The sequence below is a fragment of the Typha latifolia genome, chromosome 13 (genome assembly GCF_019914945.1).
Source record: "Typha latifolia isolate L0001 chromosome 13, TyphaL0001v2, whole genome shotgun sequence".
NCBI lineage: Eukaryota > Viridiplantae > Streptophyta > Magnoliopsida > Poales > Typhaceae > Typha > Typha latifolia.
Window position 1 is genome coordinate 9368286 of NC_133098.1, and position 23728 is coordinate 9392013.

General features: G+C 35.4%; 2 protein-coding genes and 1 long non-coding RNA gene across 5 annotated transcripts; 1 reads left to right on the plus strand and 2 right to left on the minus strand.

The window, feature by feature from the left end:
* Window positions 1-3055: 3055 nt before the first annotated feature.
* Window positions 3056-6257, minus strand: LOC140800469 (WAT1-related protein At1g21890-like). Of its 3 annotated transcripts, none has more exons than XR_012111198.1 (5): window positions 5918-6192; window positions 5412-5736; window positions 4629-4796; window positions 3371-3512; window positions 3056-3277 (listed from the first exon to the last, which is right to left on the minus strand). XR_012111198.1 is itself a non-coding variant. In XM_073155284.1 (5 exons), the coding sequence occupies exons 1-5, from the start codon at window positions 6190-6192 to the stop codon at window positions 3160-3162; spliced, it is 1038 nt and encodes a 345-aa protein (XP_073011385.1). In that variant the 5' UTR covers window positions 6193-6257; the 3' UTR covers window positions 3056-3159. The 3 variants fall into 3 exon arrangements, 2 of the variants coding, with proteins under 2 accessions (XP_073011385.1, XP_073011386.1); XM_073155284.1 differs by having other exon boundaries at window positions 3371-3522; window positions 5918-6257; XM_073155285.1 differs by lacking the exon at window positions 4629-4796 and having other exon boundaries at window positions 3371-3522.
* Window positions 5621-6358, plus strand: LOC140800470 (uncharacterized). Its single transcript, XR_012111199.1, has 2 exons — window positions 5621-5732; window positions 5840-6358. It is a non-coding gene; the product is annotated as an uncharacterized lncRNA (long non-coding RNA).
* A 5653-nt stretch (window positions 6359-12011) lies between these two features.
* On the minus strand, window positions 12012-13461 carry LOC140800471 (protein ENHANCED DISEASE RESISTANCE 2-like). The gene has a single exon (XM_073155286.1). It carries the CDS (start codon window positions 13089-13091, stop codon window positions 12171-12173), a length of 921 nt encoding a protein of 306 aa, XP_073011387.1. The 5' UTR covers window positions 13092-13461; the 3' UTR covers window positions 12012-12170.
* Between the last annotated feature and the right edge of the window lie 10267 nt (window positions 13462-23728).

Consider the following 23728-nt stretch of genomic DNA (forward strand, 5'->3'; position numbering starts at 1 on the left):
AAGTGCTAGTGCCGGATGCTAGCTTGATTTCTTAGAGGTATTCAACCATAATCCTACATATGATAGCTTCGCACCACTAGCTTTTCAACCAAGTCTGATGACCAATTGTGTGAATCAATAGTTTCTCTCGTACTAGGTTCAATTACTATTGCGATAGGTTTTAGTAATGTAAAATTAACCTCTCATGATGGTGTAAACCCAACTCATGTTCCCTATTAGTGAGTGAACAATCTAATATTTGGTGAATTCTGCTTTATAAAAGTTATCTTTTCTGCTTAACAGCTCGCCCAGCGTAGAAATGGCTCAGCAGAAAGTACGGTCCAGCAAATAGAAGAGCACCATACGTCCCACCACTGTTCGATGCACTCCAGGTTACTCGTGAAAATTCGAAGGACTGAGTGCCACCCATGCCCGATTATGCTCATAACCATATCAAAGCTACAGGGTGAATATCCTCTGACTAATGGAACAAAGATCACAAATAGGTTATTGGGTGGCACAAATTATTTGATTTTTTATAAGTTATTCAGGTTATGAACGGATTAGTTGAGTTGTAATGTATTTTGTCGTATTATAACATATTGAACAGGTCATAAACACGTTATCGTGTCATAAATGGATTTGTACGATCGAGTCATAAACATGTTAATCGGATTGAGATAATAAACACAAGCACAACCCATTTAATAATTAGGCCAAATAGGTTGACCTGCTTAAGACTTATACCCTTTCTAAATCATACTCCACCCTAACCCATCCCACCAAATTAAAAATATCTTCTATATTTAATTATCTTATCGAAACATGTAATCAAGGTATTTTAGAAATTACTAGTTATATTCTAACAACCTCTTCTTCTGTTTGGAAATGGTTAGCTCAAAGGTATTGTTTATATAACAATTAAAGGGAAAAGGGACGTTCTTGAAAAATGAGGTATTAATTAAAAAAAAATAGTGAAAATGTAGAGTGTTATTTAAAATTTCCCAAAAGAAATAATAGAAATAAACTTTCTACGGCTGAGAGAGTCTTTCAAAGTACTTTTTAGATGACACCTATCCTATGTTACCAACCTCTTTAATCTTTACTAAAGAATGTAGGTTTGATTTCATGATAAGCTACCTTCTTGGGCTGTGTAATTCCTAAAGAGATCCAATTCTTACACAAGACTCAACAATGTAGAAGCATCTTAGATGCAACTTAGAAGAACTTGCTAACCAATCCAACTCAATGACTCATCCTATGGTCATCATATATATATATATATATATATATATATATATATGATCATAAGATAAGAACAATGAGATGGGTCATACCATCATATTGAAACAAGATATTCACAAGGATTATCCAAACTCTTTATACCATCAAATTGGATGATTCCTTGCCTCCTGATCCCTGACAAGAATGAAAGGAATTAAAACTTAAAATCCATCCACCCTCTTGTTTTAATAAACAAAATGTTGTTTTCAATCACTATCCAAGAGCTAGGCCATAAACTTATGTGGCTAAATCTTAGAGCATTATCCAGAACTCTCCATTGCAAGCTCTCCAAGTGTTGGGCCAGAAACTCTGATTGAGACTTGAATTCTTGGGCCATCTGAGACTACCTACCAAGTGCAAGGAAAAGTAACACAAACCTCTCTATCTTCCATGTGTCGTGTGTTTGGCTTCACATACATTTCACATACAATCCAAAGGTTTATTAGATTGTGCACAAACAATTAATTGCCTTTCCAATTTAAATGGAAGATTAACCAACCAATTCCAATCAAGTTCAGCAGAGTTATTAGGTACCTTCTTCTCCACGATTAAAAATATTATAAAATCAATTCTAATTTAAGAAATTATTATAGAGAATATTATTTATTAGTTCGGTGGCTTGGCTCAATAACTCGACTTAGCACGGTTGATCGCTTAGCAGTAAGGTGGCTCAGAGCGATTTCTCGATATCGTTTAGTTCGAAGTAATAGTTCGGCGACACACACAGTTTGAAACCCTATCTAGACGGTATCTAGATAATGCACAAACTTCGATAAAGTTAATAAGTACCTTCTCTACGACTAAGAAGATTATAGAATCGACTCTAACCCCAAGAAATTATGATAGAAAAAATTACTTATTGGTTTAGTAGCTTGGCTCAATGACTCGACTCGGCACAATTGATGATTTAGAGGTATAGTGGCTTAGAGTGATATCTCGATAACGTTTAGTTTAAAGCAATAGCTCGGAACCCAAACCAGACGATATTTAGAGATTGTCTAATCTATATCTAGTCTTCAAGTTCTTGAAGAGTAAGATTCGAGTAATCTCAAGGGTGGTAATTGGTTGAATAGATTATATAGCGTAATTTGGTAGTTTAAAGGAGAGTTTTTTGTGGAATAAGCAACCCTACCATGCTATTCAAGTGGGCATTATAAGCCTCCACATCATATTATAGCTTTAAGAAATTAAATGAAGTTTGGTGAGAATTATAGGTAAGAGATTTGTTCTAGAACAACCTGCCAACTAAGTGAAATTAATGCGTGAAGGTTACTTCTTTTAATTGTTCGTTAATTAAAAGAAGTAACCTTCATGTAGGGGTTGCAATCATGTTGATATATATTGTTCATCGATTACTTATCAACTTAAAGATTTTAGGTCCATTAGAAACACACTTATATACACTTCACAATTTCTTGTGCTATTGTTATTGCTATTGTAGTAGCTCTATGATTTCAGGTCAATTTGATCAGATTGAGCCGAAACTTAATAGTATTAATTGGTCGAATCCAACCCTTATCTAAACCCCATAATAGTAATTAAGTTTTTTTTAACTCTCCTCTCTCTCTCTCTCTCTCTCTCTCATATAAAAAGATATAAAGAAAGTATGAAAACTAAAAGTAGGATTATGGAGAAAATTCTCTCTTCCACTTCCTCTTGTTCTTAAAGTCTCTTGTGAATTATCTTAATTAAGGAATGAGTTATGATATATTAGTAGGTCTGAATTTATGTTAAGTCTCAAAACTAACTACAATCTGAAGAGCCAATTGATGTTAGCCATAGAAGCTTAAGCTGCTAGCGAATGGCAGAATTGACCTAAATTGATGGAGAGTTATTATAGTTGACAAATAATCCTAATGATATTTGAGTAACTCTTGTTCCATTTTCACCATATCTCTAAGCTTTAGTTAGCAACAATGGCTTTGTATAAGATCCTTCAACTACAGTACTATCTTTAGCTTTCGCCCAGAGGAAAAGATAGAGACCGACGATAACCATTGCCACCCCGATGACACTGCAAAAGGAATTGGATTTGATGAGTGAATAAGATTGCAAAAAAAAAAAAAAAAAAAGAAACAAGAAGGCATCAAATTAATTTCAAACTAACCTTCCAAGTTGAGTGTCACCTCCTAAGATGAAAATCTCTATTAGAAAAGAAAAGACGACCACCAACGGAGAGAATGCAGAAGCAAAAACTGGGCCTTTCTTGTGTATGCACCAATTGTGACCTAAGTATAGTAGGCCAGATACTGCAATGCCCTAAACCATTAGATGCACTTTAGTCCCATATGATATAATCTTAGCACATAACTAGATTTGCTAGGAATAAATGAAATCTTCTTTTAAAAATTAGAGCTTGGAACTATCAAGTGAGTGAGCTTCACAAACTCGAAACCTCCTAATTAGATAATTATTCTAAAAGCTTAAATTGTTAGACGCCGTTGTTGGAAATATCATATATTTAAACATGAATATTTTATGTCTACACATTATTAATGATGGATAAATAGTGAAATTTGAAGAGTTCAAATAGTACTTTAATGTCATATATTCACTTATTCAAATCTACGAAGAGAAGTAAACAAAAATTAGCTTTAATGTGACTATTATGGTAATAAAAAAAAAGAATAAGTGAGTTTATGTATCATATTGAATATTTGAGAAATGTTTGAAAATATTAGTAAAGTATATATAAGTGTCAAACTTTTCATAAGATTTGGACCAACTCTCTTGCATACGAAATAAAACTGCTATTTGAGTGCCTTTTGAATAAGAAATAGCGCAATACACACTCTTAAATGCAAAGAAAAAAAAGGCTCTAATATATATGAACGAAATGAACCAATTTTGTAAATAACTAATTTAAATTGAAGGCCTATTCAAGCAAAAAATAATTTTAGATTTTACCCACGCGCACGAACTGAATTTAGTCGAGCAATTCGCGCGAGTGTGAGTTAATTTGCATAGATTTCTTCACCAAGAATATCAACGTCCACTGTTCCAGAAGTAACCAATAGAGGATAGATTATCCTTAAGAGATAGTGTTCAATACTACACTCGACTTATAGAGAATTTTATATTCTGTAATCGATCTGTAAATTTTTTATTTAATTTTATTGATCAAATTTTATTTATAACTATTTGAATCATATTGTTATTGCTAACGACCGATAGTATTTATCTTTTACATAGTAACAAACTTAAACTTTGCTTTTTAATTCTGGAGTAAAGTCTAGTGGGATTGAAGCTCAAGAATTCTTGCTCTATTTTATAAGCTTAAGTTAATGAAGAAAAATAGGTTTAATTTTCTATATTCAACATCAAGAAACTCCCAAGTGGTCTATAGTTAAGCATTTGATTCTTACCCCATATAGGATTGCTAATATCTCCAGTCTATTATCTGTCCATCTAATCCTCCATGATGTCAACTCTCTTTCCATAATCAATGCAATCACCACAGTTTGCAGTGTCCCAAATACACTTATCATAGTCGACAAGGTGAGATCCGATGGATACTTTATGGCCACACTTTCCTGCATCCAAGAATTAATCATATTTGCAAATTATATTTTCATATTCAATTTATGATTCTAAATTTTAATTATTTTTTATTATTAGATTTTTATAATTTAATTATATTTAAATTTTTAATTTAGCATATAAAACTAAGTGCATATATTTTCTACGGTCGATACACATTTTATTACAGTGGTATGTAGAAAAGTCCAATATTATAAATTAAAAAATAAATACAATTATTAGTATTACTAATCCGTAAATAATAAGTTGGGCTCGGATAATACAAAATTACGGAGGCAACCCAAATTTTAGCAATTGTAATAATGAATTAAATTAAGATTTTCTCATTAAATAATGTCATTCATAAGTTAAATAAATAATAATTAGGATTAGGGGTAGAACGTTTAAGTAACAGTGTAAATTACTGGAAAAAAAGTCCGATAATTTATAAATTCACGATAAAATACTATTTATAAAGCAAAAGTAGTAATTTTTCGAAAATTGCAAAAATAGTATGGGTATAATAGTCATTTTACGTATATATGTGACGTGACAATATATAGTAATCCTTTCTTATATTTCGTTTAATCTAATCTAAATCCAATTAAAATATCAATTATTATACTTACCACGAGGATACATGAGGCTGCCAACGCAACAACCGCAGCTCCGACCATCAAGCCGCCGCCGATGACGCCGACGTCGGCCACCGGTCCGGTTGATTCCGCCGTGCCACGATCCGACACGACGACGAGGACGGTGGAGCCGGCGACGGCGACTAGGGCGCCCCATAGCTTAGCCTGGCTGTATCCATCCCGGAACCGAAACCGCTCCCGGCGGCACGCCACCGCCGCCACGAACACCGCCACCGGTATCATGTTCAGCCCGACGCTCTGGAACGTCGCCGTTATGTAACGGAGGCTCGACGTCAGCAGGACCTCCCCAATCGGGTATCTACAACATGATTAAAGCCCAATTAATTCTCGATGGAAATTTGCAAATAACCCCCTACGTTTTTAGTGCGTTTATCAACTGCACCATTTTGTGAACATATTAGGGTGTGGTATGAAAATTATGGAAAGAAAGAGGGCCGGATTGCAAATTAATAGGTGAAAGAGAAGTGGAGGACTTTAACTGTAAGAAGCCGATGAGGGAAGCGTAAAGGAGGATTTCGACGGACGGCCTTGAAATACCCTTGCGGAGATCGACGAGGAGGACGGCGGCGGAGAGGACGGCGGTGGCGACGAGCTGCTGGTAGGCGGCGAAGACGACGGGGTGGACGCCGCTTGATGGGGCGAGGACGGAGCGGAGGACGGCCATGAGGACGGCGTTGCCGGCGAACCGGAGAGTCATCAGCACGTACGGCAAGATCTCCATGCTCGCCGATCCAATTCCTCCGATGCTCGCCATAGATGATGATTGCAATTTCGTCCCTATGTAATCCTTCTGCTATCAAAATAATATGTAAAGCTACCAGCCAAATTAGTAGGGTACATTTATGACTAATAGTTCTGAATTGGACACCACCCAAATAATACTTGGGATAAATTATTTGGTTATTTGGTAACTTGCTCAATTCCGTTGATGGCTCGACTATTCGATTATCTTGAAGGAATAGCTCCACAGCGCGATGACTTGAAGCAGATCTCTACGGCGTTTTGTTCGGATGCCTATGTATTTAAGAAGAGTTGGCCCTTTATCTAACTCATATCTAGTGTTTGGGCTCATGAATGATAAATAATAATAATATCCCTTCGTTAATTTAAACGGTACCAGTAAAAGAATATCCCTTTATAATATATATATAATAATTTATACATACCTAAATTACCCATGCTTCTTTTAGAAGAGGGGCACAAAGGAGGAAAAATAATGGTGAAGATATTTTAGTAATTTTGTTGATATTAGTTAGTCAAAATATCGTCATTGTATTAAACGAGAATTATAGAGAAAAAATAGAGTCGGATTACAAAATCATTAAAAATAAGATGTAAATCACAAAATAGGTAAAATGTAGGGTGTGATTTATAAAATACCCTTTTCTCGAAGTAAATTATGGGTTACTGAGGTGGCTGCTAGATCGAGAATATTATTTGGTAGCTTGGCTCAATGACTTACTCAACTTGGTTAATGGCTCAGCGATGCAGTTTGCTTGAAAGAGCACCTCGGCAGCGCGACGGCTTAGAGCATGTCTCAGCAACGTTTAGTTCGGAGCAATTGTTCAGTGAGACACATGACTTAAAGTTTTAACTAGACCACTTACTATATTAGCTAAAGCTTGATGGGGCCTAAGTGTCTCTATATTAGGGAAGGCTGGTCATTTGTCCAGTCCATATCTATTTTTGGAAGCACGGGAGATAGGGGTGAAAACGGGTCGAATTAACTCCAACCTAACCCGCTATCCGACCAGATTAGATCGGATTCGGATAAAAAAATTTCTATCTGATTCAAATACGGATACGGATAGAATTTTTGAAAAAAAAATTTGGATATAGATTCGGATATATTAGTTAATCAAAATATCATTAGGATGTTAAATGAGAATTATAGAGAAAAAATAGGGTCGGGTTACAAAATCATCAAAGACGAGGTATAAATTACAAAATAGGTAAAATGTAGGGTGTGATTTGTAAAATACCATTTTTTTCCAAGTAAATTTTGGATTATTGAGGTGGTTGCTAGATCAACTCTAACTCCAAATAATTATTGTGGAGAATATTATTTGGTGGCTTGGCTCAACAACTCGACTCGACTCGGTTGATGGCTCAGCGGTGCAGTTGGCTTGAAAGAATACCTCGGCATTGCGATGGTTTAGAGCATGTCTCAATGGCGTTTAGTTAGGAGCAATTGTTCAATGAGACACATGACTTAAAGTTTAGACTAGACAGTTTACTATTTTAGCTAAAACTTGATTGGGTCTAAGTGCCTCTATATTAGGGAGGATTGGCCCTTTGTCCAGTCTATATCTAGTTTCGAAAGCACCTGAGGTAGGGGTGAAAACGGGTCGGATTAACTCTAATCCGACTCGATTTAGATCGAATTCGGATAAAAAAATTTCTATCCGATTCAAATACGGATTCAGATACGGATAGAATTTTTCAAAAAAACCCGGATACGGGTCGGATATAATTTTCGGATTTAGATACGGATATCGGATATCTATTTACCCTCATATTTTTTTGAATAATTTACAGTTTTTAGTTTGCTTATTTAAATAGTAAATATTGATATTGTTACTAATGATATGTTATATATTATTTGTAGAGATTAATTTCTCTAATTTTATATGTATTTGATATACAAAAAGTTTATTTTTATGAAACTCTTAATACTTTTGTATTAATTAAATCTAAATAAAATATTATAATTCATAAAAATTTGATCAACATTTATTTAAGATCTGATCCTCTATCCGAAGATTATCCGTATCCATTTAGTTATGGTTTTAAATTTTCCTATTCGTATCCGTATCCGAACTAAAAATATCGGATGTGGGTTGAGCACTATCCGGTCTGTATCCGATCTGTTTTCAGCCCTATCGTGAGGTCAATGAGCTTACTTTGAGAACATTTCATATAACGCCGGGTTCGATTCATTTCTGATCTAACTCCAAGCCTGATTGCTTCCATAGTTAAAAGAAATGGAAAATTTACGTATAACAAACTACTTTGTACCGAAATTATAGTTTACACCTTGCATTTTCACTATTTGCAAATCCAGTCTTATGATTTAGAAAATATATACAAAAAATATCAGGAGAATATTTCATTAAGTAGAGATATTTTATTTCTAAAATAACTAAAATATCTTTAGTATGACTTGGTTAAGAATAAATCTAATGTCAGATTATTTTCTGTACATATTCGCTAAATATATGATTAATAAATTAACATCACAATGTTTTGAAGCATTAAAAATAAAATATAAAGTCTGAGTAAAAGATATCCATACAGTAAAATAAAAATAATAATAAAACATTGCGTTCCTTTAACACTGGTTGTGATTTCCTTTTCTTTTCCAGAACCCAACTTGTTTTCTTGTAAATATTTTTCAGACTGCAATTCTTGAGTAATATCACATATATAATATATCAATTATATATATTTATCTGGAAAAAAATTACAGAATATATTTCATCTTTAGGATTAGGGTTTTCTTTTCTTTTTTTTATTTAAAAAAAACACCCTATATTTATTTTTATCATCATTAAAATCCTACTACATCATACTTTTATTATCTGGAAAGCACCTCAAGTTAAAATTAATTTAATCGATCAAATGTCAATTAAATCAATCCCATTAGTGAAGGTTTTGAATGCAAAAGCTTAGTCAAATTATTTTGACCTTTTTTTTATAGAGTTGCACTACTTCTTCTTTCTTTTTCAATAGAAAATAATATCTATATTAATTAGCTTCCACGAGGACGGAAAGCGCGGTCCATATCAAATCTCAAAATTTTAATGAGATATTCAAAATAAGACTCCTCGAAAGTACACCGAAACCCTAATAATCTTTTCAAATCTGCGAACTGATCAGCAACTTGATTGGCTTCCCGGTAGACATGTAAGACTTTCAAAGAGAACCCCATTTAAAAGTTGTGCTTCTAATGAGACCACAAGAGCTGGATATGATTATAACAAGTGGAGGACCAACTAATATCTACAAGTGCACAAATTCATACAGCTAGTCTAACAGATCAGAGTCACTGTCATTCAACACTATAATTAATAACTCTTAGTTGGGTAGGGCCACCCCTGAGAATGCCTTCATGGTGCAGGATGTTTAAAAATAATATAGAGGGTTTTTATATAATTTGCCACCAAAAAATTCTCAAATATCTTAATGCCACTACTACATTCTCCAGGATATCAGAGTTGCCACTGAAATTATTGAGTTTTTTTTTTTCTTTAATGACAATCTATTAGTTAAATCTACTAATCTAATGCTGCCCAAATATTATAGTTAGAATAAAGAAATCTTATCTCTAGGGAGAAAGATACAAGTGATAAGAGTATTTTAATGGCAATTCTGATATTTTAAGAAATAGTGACAATGATGATATTTTGAAGGTAAAACCTTTTATAAATGACAGGATACTAATATGATTTAGTAACTAACTAAATCAACAGAAGAGATAAGGGCAGAAAGCAATAAAGAATCATAGTGAGCTTAGCTCTTGCTCTAAAGATCTTGATATGATTCGAGTCTGATTTGAGTGAGATCAGAAATTAGTCTAAGTTCCTGAGTTGCATAAATTTATAGTTTATATAGAAGTTCCAAGAAAATAATTGAAAGATATTCATATGACGTTTGAATAATATGAAACCAGATTGATTTGATCGATAACATCGTTATCTAAGATTTTCATTTACTTTCTTCGTGTTCGAACACTATCTAGAGTGGAACAGTGATCCAATCCTAAGAATATGACAATCTCACTTTTTTACACGTGGGTCATCGTTAAGTCGAAAACACATAAGAACAAAACAATCATTGATATGGCTCCGAGTTGAGTGCCGATGAACACATTGAACTATGAACACTGTTTAGATAAGTTTAGTAGTTTGTTTTTTGTTCGATTTTAGGATTCTTTGTTTTATAAATAGGGTCTTATAACTTATAGCTTAGACGTGCATTAAATTATTATATAGATTACTCTTCTTTTCTAGATATCTTTATTCCTCTTAACCTTAACATTTTCTTTTGTCTCCAACTTTTCATCCTTCGTCCCTTTTTTCCTTAATAGTCTCTACCTCCTGTATGATTCTCATCTTTATCCGCTACCACAGCTGCAGGTCAATCGTAACCTTCAGCTATTTATCGCATTCGCAGGCAACTATCACCGTCTATTGGCGAGCTATATACATTTTAATTATTTGGCCTCCACTTTATCATCATCTCCACCACCGTATGGAGCATCAGCCTACACTATGTCACCAAATCACTCACAAGATTACTTTATGAACATAATCAGGATAAGTGAAAATTTTCCTGTAGTCATTATCCATCAACATTGATGTACTCTTTTTCTTTCAGGAAAAAGTAAAACGATGAGATCAGGATGTAGAACATCGTGAAGTTATCTATCATCCCCTTGAAAATAAAAACTTTTGGCAACAAAGACTATTGATGTTGTAATACTGATTCTTTTTGCTAGCTTTTCTTGATTGACAAGAAGAAATTACTCTGCATTGATCTAAGACTAATTACTCCAAAGCTACAGTGATGCCTAGTTGCCTCCAAAAATTGGAAGGAATCTGATATGAACCACATGGCAGACCAATAAGGCCTAATAAACTAAATAAACCTAAAATCTATTCCTAATCATGAATCATCTTGTACTATAAATCTTATAATATTGTACAAATAATTGCATATGAAAATCCCGACAGAAGTAGGAACCCATGTCAAATATCAATTAGTGGCAACTTTAATAATAAATCTTCACTAAACTCTAAAATGCCTGAAGATTCTACGTTGGTTAACCTAAGCAACTAGGCAAACTAAGGCCATCCATCCCAGAATGAAACTAGAGATTCTAAAGGAAACAGCCCCTTTAATCACAACGCAATACTTGGCAGAAAGAAAAGGATGCCCAACAAGAAGATTCTGTACTTATTGATTCAAAACTAAAAATCAAAAACTAAATTTAATCAATCTCTTCTCCAACAGTTAAGCACTCAGAGATATGTACACCTCAATTTGCTAGAACATTTCAGGAGCAAATTGTCATCCTCTCCTAATCTGTGTACCGGCAGTACAAAGATCACATATCACATGACAAGAATACTCAAGATTCCACATGATCCAACCTCTATAGTATGACCCTCATGAATAATTAGACAAATTAGAAGTCATCACTAACTCCAGCCTCCAGACAGCAACACTATCTCTTTTTTTTTTTTTTTTGACAATAATCTAGTCAATATCAGCATCAGCAATTAAACAATAAAGAACCCAAAAGTAGTAGTCAATACTTATTTCATTAAAAGCATCCGAATCACAACGCACTTAAACTAATCTCCATCCCTTATTAAGAAAAGATCTTCTTGTACCAAGATACACCTCGATTTCATCTTATTTTCTAATTTTTCAGTTCTTATTGCAAGACAAACAGCATCACCAATAGAGATACTAAAAGAAAGAGATCATCCAAATTCCAACGAATTAATCAGTATAATTCCTGGTATTCTCCACCGATCCCACCTTTTAATCGCAAAGATTATCATCTACACATGATAACAATTAGACCTTTATATTATAGAACACCGAAAATTTTCATCTTTTTATCAGTTTTCCAGCTCACATCGAGCCGAAGAAAGACGAGCAATATCGAATATTCAGGGGGGGGGAGGTTAAACAGAAGGAAAAAATAAAAATTATAATAATCTAACCTTCGCCCTCTCCCGATGTGTCCCCGTTCGAGGCCGCCACCCGACTGAGAGGGTTAACCTTCGGCGGCCCCCGGAATCCGTCGGACTCCACATACGTGGCCGAGCCCATCTCCATCTGGGCGATCCTAACCGCCCCAAAAAGCCTTTCCGGCAACTCCTCGTCGCTCTGCGCCTCCACCGCGAAACCCATATCGATCGTCACCGCCGTCACATACCCCAAGGCCAAGTGCAGTATTGCGCTGGCAATCGCGGAGCTCCCAATATCCACATCGATCTCCAGATAATCCTCCCCCTTGTGATACCGACAAGTGAGCGCCCGCCCGAGCAGGCACGCCGCATAATTCCCCACTGCGGCCTTGACGATCCACGGGCCCTTCACGATCCTATTCACGATCTTGAACCGGGCGTTTCGGAACGAGTCGTCGCCGTGGATGAATCGGCCGAGGAGGGAATCGGGGGGGATCGGACCGTCGGACGCGAAGTAGAACACGGCGCTGTAAGGGTCCGGCCTCGCCGGGACCTGGAGGTTGACGGCGACGAGGAAGGGGGAGGCCTTGCCTCTCCGTTGACGGCGGCGGAAGGCCGAGGCGATGCGGTTGTCGGGGCGGGAGAGCACGTGGTCGAGGCGGGAGGCGGAGCGGAGCCAGTCGACGCCCGCGGGGAGGAGGAGCCAGTCACCAGACGGGGACTTCTTCCGTCGCGAGGTGGAGAAGTAGCCCTCGGAGCGGAGCTGGAAGAGATCCCCCGGGGGCGACGCCCACCCGTTGGATCCCGTCTGGAGGTCCACGTGGCCCAACGATCCACCGTTGATCGCCACCTGACGCCAATCCATCAAGGACTCGGCGGAGGCGCCCCTCTCGGCGCTATATTCCTCATCTCCGTCAGAGTTCGCCGTCGCCGTCGTCATCGTACACATCGGATCTCCCCCAACAACCCTATTCTCTTTCTCTCCCTCTCTCCCTCTCTGGTCGAGCTATAAAACAGTGTCAATTCCAGATAACGCCATCGGAGATGCCATTATCCACAATACTGCCACGACGAAGGAGAAATGGACACGTCTGCAGAGGAGACGCGTGGCTCGATAATGTTGGTAAGTAAGTGTGTTGCGTGATTGGTAGAATGGAGCGCTGCCTCCTAAGATCGGTGACTTTACATGGTGTCTTTCGCTGGATCCAATTTTTGTGAAAAGATTTGTTGTTTTTAACTTGGGAGTGTGACACTTGGTGCCGGTTTTGAGTCGTTTGATTGTGCCATAATTCTCTACTTTATACTCATTATATGTACTCTTATTACTTCCCCGTGTACATACAATCATATACATGGCCTACTACTCTCGCTTATGCATATTTTGGTCTTACTCACGGTTTCTTCGGTAGCCCACCCTCCTCCTCTGCCTTTTACTGGGTTGGAGTCGGACACCGCTAGCCATGACCTATCTGGGACTGGTAACCTAAGTTTGGAGATTTTTTTTTAAAGTTAAATATATTTTGTCTCCTGTACTTTACAAAAAGTCTGAAACTAGTCTTTTGTATTTATGACTAGAGTGAAATCGTCAATTTTTTTATCAAAATTAATACAGTGCACATAAAAAATTCAAATAGTGCTCATAGCTTCAAGTCAGTTAGGAATTGTGTAACTCACCACCCACTTAGTATATATATTTTTTAAACTTTTTCTCCATCCACATTGTAGAGAATCATATAAAACTAATACTCATATAGCATATGATATAATGGAGGATTCATTCTTGTTCTATCTCCACTTAACACTGAGGCCAGTCTGATCACTAATGCAAATTAACTACCCTTTATATATATATTTATTATCATATGTGATATTTTTACTTACAATTTTTTAGCAGTTGTATTAAGAATTCTTTGTAATGGAGTGTTGAAAGAAAAAAAAATCTAGCTTTTTTGTGATTGTTTGATTTGATGAGATTTTTAATGGCTCATACAATAACTATATTTTTTTTAATCATGGAAATAATCACAAATTATTTCTTAAATACAACTGCACATAAATTATTTTATTTATTTCAAGATGTAGACTTTATTATTTCAATAATTAGAATATTCCTTATTAGTTCTTGGCTCTAATGATTTAGAAACTTCCTTATATTAATTCAAAAAATATATATCCAATCTTCCATTATCTTTAAAGATTATTAACAACTAGTAGGGCATTAACACCCTACTTAATAGTTGCTAACTTTCTTGGAAATTTCACCAATGATACGTTGTATTTATTAAATAATAAGTTTATTAATTATAAAATATCGCCTAAATTATATCTACTATCTTCTCATTTAATCGACTTTAACACTCTAAATTTTGTTAAATTTTATTAAAAAAAATTATTGTATGTTTATGGATTTTTTGTAGTTCAAGTGTTATTTTATTATTTAAATTAAGTATTTAATTTGCACCCTAATATTACCATGACAGTCACAAAAATTAAGTAAAAATTCTTATAAAACTATGATTCAAGTTCTAACTTATTATTTTAAAAATAAGAAAATAAAAAACACTTTTTTTTATAAAAAAAAATATTTAGAAAAGCCCATGAGTAAATTTAACCTCATATTAGCTTAACAAAGCAAAAATATTCTATTTTATTTAAACTAATATTTTTAAAGTTCTAAAATTATCCTCAACATTTTCATTTGTCCCACCTACCAAAGGCCAAGTACATGATTTGATTGCTTACAATTGAAGTCAGTATCATTAGGTAATAAGTAACATAAACTACAAGATTAGTAGCTTATTAAATTACATAATTAAAATAAAAGTTTCTTTTTTATTCTTCTTCTAGTTCTAAAGCTGAAAGGGGAGTTTGGTGAGCTTTAAATATGCCAAGAACTTGGAAAAGAAAACTAAAAGAGAAGAAGAGGAAAAAGAACGGCTTAGAGAAAGAAAGAAAGAAGGATTAAAGGAAAGAAGAAGGAGAAGAATAAAGAAAAAGAGATGGAGGATGAGTTGCCTAAGTTGACAACCTTTGCCACCCAGGGGATGGTATTCCACTTCAAAAATACAAAGTTTAAACTAATTAATTTCTGGGTTTGAGACCTAAGTCTCGAAGAACTCGATTAGTTAGTCTTATTTCTTAATCTTAATTTTTTAAAAAGTAAACTTAATTAAATATAAAAAAAGATATAAAAATATTTAGTTACTAAACGAGTTCAGGAGTGTCCCTAAACTCAAAGCAAGCAAGAGCTTCTTTTCACTCTCTGAATTATTATTATTATTTTCTATCAACGACTCCCTAAATTTTTTACTTTTGGTACATAAGAAGAGATCAAGTGGGATATTTTTTGCAGTTTAAGAAGTCATCGTAAAAAATAGAAAAAAATTTTATCTCTATTTCATATTCATACCATATATTTCTTATATTCTTTTGTATGTTAGAATTACTAAGATTGTTTACTTAAAGTTGTTAGAAAGGTGACAGGAAGGATATCCATAAAAAAAGTTAAGTTTTTTATGAGTATTTATATACATAAATAAGAAATTTAGACAAAGATATATATATAAAAAACTTTGGAAATTATTAAAAATAGAGGAAATTACACTTTAACACATCCTGATCTGACTCAATTTTATGGAACTATTATTTACTCTCAAATTAACGCTTAATATAATCGTTATTTTTTATATTATATTTGACAATATGAGAAGTCAAATTTAAAGATCCTCATTAGAAACAAAGATAAATCTTTTAATGCGTCTAAAATAATACTGATCAAATTTTAAATGGTAAATATAATGACAACTATATTGAATATATAAACATTTTTATTATATAAAATCTTATCACTATTATTTTAAATAAATTGAAAAACTTATCCAATTCTCTGTAAAATCTCCATATTCAATCTCTAATGTGGTTAAATACGATGAAATTGAATAATTTTTTGCTAAGTTAAAGATATATAGCGAGTTTTTAAATTGAGCGAAACTATAAGAAGTCAAAGTGTAATTAACCCTTAAATAATTTTTTTTTCATATCGGTTGAATTTGTTCAAGTTCAATATTGTAACCATTTAAATGGGCAATTCGTGTAATAAATGGTTCAAAATCGAAGCCTCTAACTACACAATAAACAGATGAAGGACTCTCTTTTCCTTTTGCTTGTTCTCCATATTCCTTTTCTCTTTCAATTCCTCCCTTTTAAAACTTTCTACACACTCTTCATGTGTTTCCAGGTTAGCAACAGTGAAACACTTTATTCTCTTTCTTTTGTTGGCTTGGATCAGGTCATATACGAGTTAAATAGGTTGACATAATAAACATGAATAGAACTTGTTTAATAATCGGATTAGACAGTTTGACTCAGTTATGATCCGAACTTGATTAGACTAAATTTAAACCTATTTAAAAATCCGATTACCGTGTTAGATTATCGGATCAGATCAACTTTTGACATCCCTAGTAGCGCTGTGTCATTGGCTCATTGCTCATCAAGATTTCGGCTTGAAACCGAAGGATATGCACAACTAAGAATCCCCAAGTGTTAGACCCCAAAAAAAAATTATTAGGCCCAAAATTCATGCATAATAAGATACTCAAAAAAGGCATGCAAGGATCCACAAAATCAAACCAAGAATCAATGAAATCCACGTTGGAACATCAAGAACCAAAGAACACCTCAAATCTCATTGAACTCAAGAATATAACATGCAATTAAATGGAATAGTTTTGAAGTTCACATGCCATGATTAGGACCATACATGATAACAAGTAAATATCTAAGACTTTTATCTGAGTTCATCTTGCATCCAAATAATCATTAAGTCTACCTAGGTAGATGAAGTTACCACTCAAAAGTCACTAGATAAGGAAATGAACTTGTTCAATAAGTTTAAATACCCTTTCGCTCTATTTTATTATATACACTTAGGAAAAATAATCTCAAAGATGGCTTTTGTCATTCATCTTTTCAAACAAAGGCTAAAAGGATCCAAGTCTAAATTGTGTCGGAATCAAAACTAGCCTGAGTCCCTGTAGGAGCTTATAATTCATACAGTTTTGAGAAAATAATAAGAAAAATATTCATACGACGTTCAATAAATTATAATACTATAGCAATTAAATCAGGAACATCGTGATCTACGATTTTCATATTCAAACTCTATATGAGGCGCAATAGAAATCTAATTCGAAGTAGATATGGAGACTGGTTTAGATAAGCTTAAAGTACAGGATGTAAGTTAAAGTTGGACTGGACCAAAACGGGGAAAACTATAATTTACCCTTAATTTTCTCTTATTCATTAACTTATTCTTTATTTTCTCTTGTACTTTTATAGAAATGAATACTACAACATCCTCACAAAAAACTGAGCACACGTGCATACATGTGCCTTGTCTTCTTCTTCTTCTCCTTTCTTCTTTTCTTTTCTTTCTTCTTTTCATCCCTCCTTTTAGCCATTTCCCCCTTTTCCTTCTCACCACCATAGCTCATTGACCTAGTGCCATGCATCGCCAGTGAGCCCCTTATCTCTTTAAATTAACTTTTAGTATAGTGGCTTAGTTAATTGTTTCCCTTTTCTTTCATGTGTTTAAATCCCATCGAAAAATTGACCGACCGACAATCTTTTGTCTTCCCGTACTAGCCTCGATAGCTTCCTCTTATCGTGCTCTTGCCGATGAAACCCTCTATTTTGGCCCTCATCATCACCTTCTCCTCTCCACGTCCAATTGGGAACCTTCCCCTCCATGAGAGAAATTGTTATGTACCCTAAACCCTAAACCCTAAACCCTAAACCCTAAACCCTAAACCCACCCTTTGGAGCTCTTATAGCTTAGTGAGTTGTAGTGGCAACCTTTAAAGTTGTCGGCCATAAAGAAGATATTCCCTTGCCGTCGGCCACCTTGAGTGGCCAACCCTTGGGCTTTGCACTCTTCTCTCGACCTTCCCATTCGTTCGGCTTGGTTCTTTAGCCATCACCCTTGGCATTTCGCTAGTTTGCTCCTCCATTGGCCATTGGGCTTTTTCTTCCATCGAGGTATACCGCCATGGCTTCACCTATGGTGGGTAATGCCTTGTGACTTCTTCCCTAGCTTGTGGGTGTCGACCTCGACTGTGGGCGGTGGTTTTCGTCGGCAACTACCTCATCCTTCTCTCTTGGTTGGTCTTTTATCAAGAGAGGGAGAGGGTGAGGTGGACTACGTTGAGTGTGGCCTAGCCCAGCTTGGGCTTGGGTTGGATGCGACCCAACCCAAGTGGTAGGTTGGGCTATAGGCACCCCAACTTAGGCTTGGGTTGGATGCAACAGTTATCGGTTGGGCTATGGTCCAATCAAGGTTGATGGTGGGTTGGGTTTGCGACTCGGCTCATGTTAGTTGGTTGGGCTGTAAAATCTTGGTTACTTTAGGTTTTGGGTTCAATCGTGGTGGGTTTGTATTGCAGTATTTGGATTAGTTGCAGTCAGGCCTATTGCTTTAGGCCTTGGGCTGCCCCAAGTGGATTAATTATTCTTTAAATTGTGTTAATTTACTTTAGCATTTTAATTTAATTATCATTCTCAATTTAAGTCTTAAATATTAATCATCATTAGATATAAATCAACTTTTAATAAATGAGACTATGTTTAGTGCGTGCCTCTACTAATTGTTCCTAATTCGAAATCTGTTTGTTGTGGTTCATGAATAGGAAGTAGTTTTCATGCTTATGAATTATGGTAGATTATAAATTGTTAAGTAGTTAGTCTATTACTGAAATAATCCTAAAGAATGCCAAGTCTCGGTGTGAAATGACAGCCACTTTGGCATTATTGAATATTTGGGAATTTGTTTGTCATCTAGGCTTGAAGCCAACCTTCTCCCTCATCCTCTCTCCCTCTTGGTACCCACTCCGATATTCAACCCATGGCTGAGGCTACACCTCCCCCGCTTCTCCTTCCTCAGTCTGGTGACCAGTTCCATAGAAGCCCCCTTCTCCCCTCTCGACTTGTTCAAGGTATTATATCATCCATCACAGCCATTTTTCACTTCCATAACCCTAACTTTAGCTATATCGTCATTTTACATCATCCACGTTCATCTTGCCAACCCGTGACTTTTGGTCAGCATTTCCACCATATCTTTTGATTTACACATCTAATTGATGAGATTCTAGTTGTAATGGATTTCTGACTTCCATAGTCATTGCAATAGTTAGAGCTATCCACCTTGCCTTTGAAAGTTTTGTATTTAGTTTTGCCTCGAGCTACATCACTAATCAGAATTATCTTCATCGAGGATGATTGTAACATAGATCCAATTGATAATTGTATTAAACATGCTTTATGATTCAATCAAGTAAGTTAAATGTGACTATTTTAATTACTTTTGATCAATAATAGTTAGGAGAATAGTGATCATGATAATTTTTGTATTAATAACTTTTAATAACTTGTTAGACCGTCATTATTATTGTTAGGTTTTTAATTGCTGGCAATTGTGTACAAAATATTCTAAGTGTGAGCTTTTATACAAGTCTAGAAAATCTCTAGTTTGAAGAATTGCAAGATTATTGGAGAAAAGTTTATAAGTTCACATCGTGTTCACACCGCGTTCACAGCGCGTTCGAACGCGGGCTCACGCGTTCATACAGACTGAGAGCTACATTCACAAGGGCGTTCGAACGCAGGTACATGCATTCACACAGACTGAGAGCTGTGTTCACAAGCGCGTTCGAACGTGGGTACATACGTTCACACAAACCGAGAGCTACGTTCACAAGCGCGTTCGAACGCAGGCTCACGCATTCACACAAACTGAGAGCTGCGTTCACAAGCACGTTCGAACGCGGGTTCACGTGTTCACACAGACCGAGAGCTGCGTTCACAAGGGCGTTTGAACGCGGGTACATGCGTTCACACAGACTAAGAGCAGCGTTCACAAACGCGTTCAAACGCAACCTGAGAAATTCAAGCTGTTGTGTTCGAATGCACTTGGGCCCGTTCGAACGCACCTGAGATCAAGTTAGGCCGTTTGAACGCACTCGGGCCGCGTTCGAACGCACCAACGAAGTTTGTAATTCTTGGACTTTCGTGAGTTCGGATAAGACTTGGATTTGGCTCTATCTTGGAGATCATATATAAGTATTGTGATGCTCTAACTCTAGGATGGTGGAAGAAGCAATTTTGAAAGAGACTTCTTAAGGCTACATCGGTATTCAACTAACAAAGTCCTACTCTTCTTAAAAGCTTAATCTTTCATCTTAAGGGCTATCTAGACGAAAGATCAATCTCGAGGGCTACTGAGGTTGGACATCAATCATGAGAAGTAGTGAATTGTGGGTTCTAGCGAGCAAGACTGAGAGGAACAAAGTCGTTTGGATCGACGGGTTGTTTTGTGAGTCAGTCTTGTAACTGCTACTATCCTAGTGATTGGTTTTGATCCGAGTTTGGATCCGTGGTTTTTTTCCATTTCGGTTTTTCCACATTAAAATCTTGGCGTTCATCATTGCTTTCATTTTTAATATTTATTTGGACTTTTACTTAAGCGAAGGAGTGATATCATTGCCTAGTATTTAGATATATACTTGTGTCTAGGGGTTTTTCAATTGGTATCAAAGCAGGTTCTCTCACCCGAAGAGAGAGAGATCAGATAGGCATGGATTTTCATAGAGATGGACCATCGTCTATTAGACCGCCTATTCGAGATGGATTAAATTATGGATATTGGAAAGCTAGGATGAGAGCTTATTTGAAGTTTATAGACGAGCGAGTATGGTTTGCCGTTGTGAACAGTTGGAGTCCACTAATGTACATGGTGGATGATAAACTTGCTAAAAAATCGATAGAGTCATGGGATAGGACAGATTATGAAAAAGTTGGATGGAATAGCAAGACAATAAATGTACCGGCAGATGTGTTTCCTTGGAAGAATTTAGAAGAATTTTTACTTGTGAGATAGCAAAAGAAGCTTGGACGATCTTAGAAACTACTCACGAAGGAACTATGGTTGTAAAACTTTCTAAATTTCAGAGGTTGACTACTAGTTTTGAAACTCTATGTATGGAGGAGAATGAGACATTTGATGAGTTCTATGCAAAGCTGAGTGATTTAGTCAACTCAAGTTTCAATCTAGGAGAGAAAATTTCTAAAAATAGAATTGTTCGTAAAATCCTTAGGTCTCTTTCAGAAAGGTTTCATGCGAAAGTTACAACTATTAATGAAAGTAAGGACATCGATTCTATGAAAGTTGAACAATTGGTAGAAAATCTACAAATATTTGATTCCAACTTTTCGAGACCGAGGAAGTCCAAATGGATGGCCATATCCATAGTTGAACAAAATATAGAGGAGTCTGATGATGAAGGTGATTTAGATGTTGAGATGTTGACTATGTTTGTCAAAAAGTTCAATAAATTCTTTCGAAAGCCAAACAAGTTGAATGCTGAAAAACTTGAGAAAAACAAAGCTTTTGTGAAAAAGAAGAATACTATGAGTTCGAATATAGGGGGGTAAGCAATAACATTGTCAAACAGAAAAATAAAAATTCTGAGAATAAAGTTCGATATTTTGAATGTTCTGGTTTTGGACACATCGCACAAGAATGCCCTAATCGTCCTAAAAGGGAGGGTAAAGCTATGAAAATCACTTGGAATGACTCAGATGAATCTAATGATGATTCTGAGAAAGACGAAGAAAACTTTGTAGCTTTTGCCTCCTCTCTTCTTAATACTGATTTTGTAGTTGATCTTGATAGTACAGATGATTTGGATATGTTACCAGCTGAGGAAGATGAATTTGAAATACAAAAGGCATATAATGACTTGTACCTGGAGTCGTTTAAACTCAAGAAAATCAATCTTAGATTACTTCAACGACTCAAGGTAATCGAATAAAAAAGAAATCAATTTGAGGAGAAGTACAAATTGGAACTTGAATGTATCAAAAACCTTTCTGAACAACTTGATGATGCGAAAAATAAAATGAAGACTGATGAAGTTGAGCTAGAGCGATTGCAGAAAGAAGTGATATTTCTTAAAGGGAAGAACAAACTAGACAAGATTTTAAAAGCTCAGATTTTGGGAAAAGACAGGTATGATATTCGATACTCTAGTAATTCAAATAATAATAAAACTGTCTTTGTTTCTGCAGGTATACAAAATGAAGATAACTTGAGGTCATCGACCGTATTTTCAAAGCAATTCTGGATAAATGTCTCTAAATTGAAGGTTAATCAACAATTTGGTAACTCTTTAGCGGCGCCAAAGGTAAACTTTAGTCAGACTCATCAACAAAAAGTAAGTAGAAAAGGGTTTGTTCCGACATGCTTTCATTGCAGCATTCTAGGGCATATTCGACCTCATTGCAAATTTTTTTGAAAACCTAGAAGTGCTTTCATTTATGGGATGAAAACAAAGGCTATATGAGTCAAAAAAAGTGATTTGAAATGTTATGTTGTGCGTACAACCTTAAAAGCTTTAAATTCTAATTTGTGGTATTTAGACAGTAGCTGTTCTAGACATATATCGGGTGACAAGTCCTTATTTTCTAATCTCGAAGAATATAAAGGGGGAGTTGTGACATTCGGAGATGGTAATTCATCCAAGGTAATAGGTAAAAGAAAGGTAAGTTCTCCAGAGGTTCCTATTTTTGAAAATGTTCTTTATGTTAAGGGCTTGAAAGCAAATCTACTGAGCATCAGTCAATTTTGTGATGAAGATTATAAGGTAAAATTCTTCAAAAATAATTATACTATTCTGGATCATGATAGTAATGCTATATGTTATAAATCTAGAATATCTGATAATTGCTATGTTGTTGAAACTTCACATAAACTGAAATGTAATAGTGCCTCTTTCGACATTGCAGATCTTTGGCATCAACGTCTTGGACATGTGAATCATAAGAAATTATTTAATCTGTCCAAACAAGAAGTGGTAAGAGGAATACCTAAGATGAAGGAAATATCAAAAAGAGTGTGCGGTTCGTGTCAAATTGGAAAACAAATTAGGATCTCACACAAGAAGGTAAATGCAGCTACCATTAACCGTGTGCTACAATTAGTCCATATGAACTTAATGGGTCCAACAAAAATGGAAAGTCTTGGAGGTAAACGCTATATATTCTTAATGGTCGATAATTACTCCAAATATACCTAGGTTGCCTTTTTACGTAAGAAGTCTAAAACCTTTGAAGTTTTTTAATCACTATGCTTAAAATTGCAGAATGAAAAATCTACTAACCTAGTTATGATTCGTTCTGATCATGGTAGAGAATTTGAAAATGAAATTTTTTCCATATTTTGCGATTCTCTTGGTATTCAACGAATTTTCAGCTCCTATAACTTCACAACAAAATGGGATTGTGGAAATAAAGAACCGAGTTGTGCAGGAAATGGCTAGGGTTATACTTCATGCTAAAAAGATTACTTAAAGGTTTTGGGCAGAGGCGGTCAATACAGCGGTACATGTGATAAATCGTGTTTATCTAAGACTAGGTACAAAAATGATTGCATATGAAATCTGAAAAGGTAAGAAACCTAGCGTTAAATATTTTCGAGTTTTTGGTAGTAAATGCTATATCTTGCGTGATCGAGAACATTTGACTAAATTT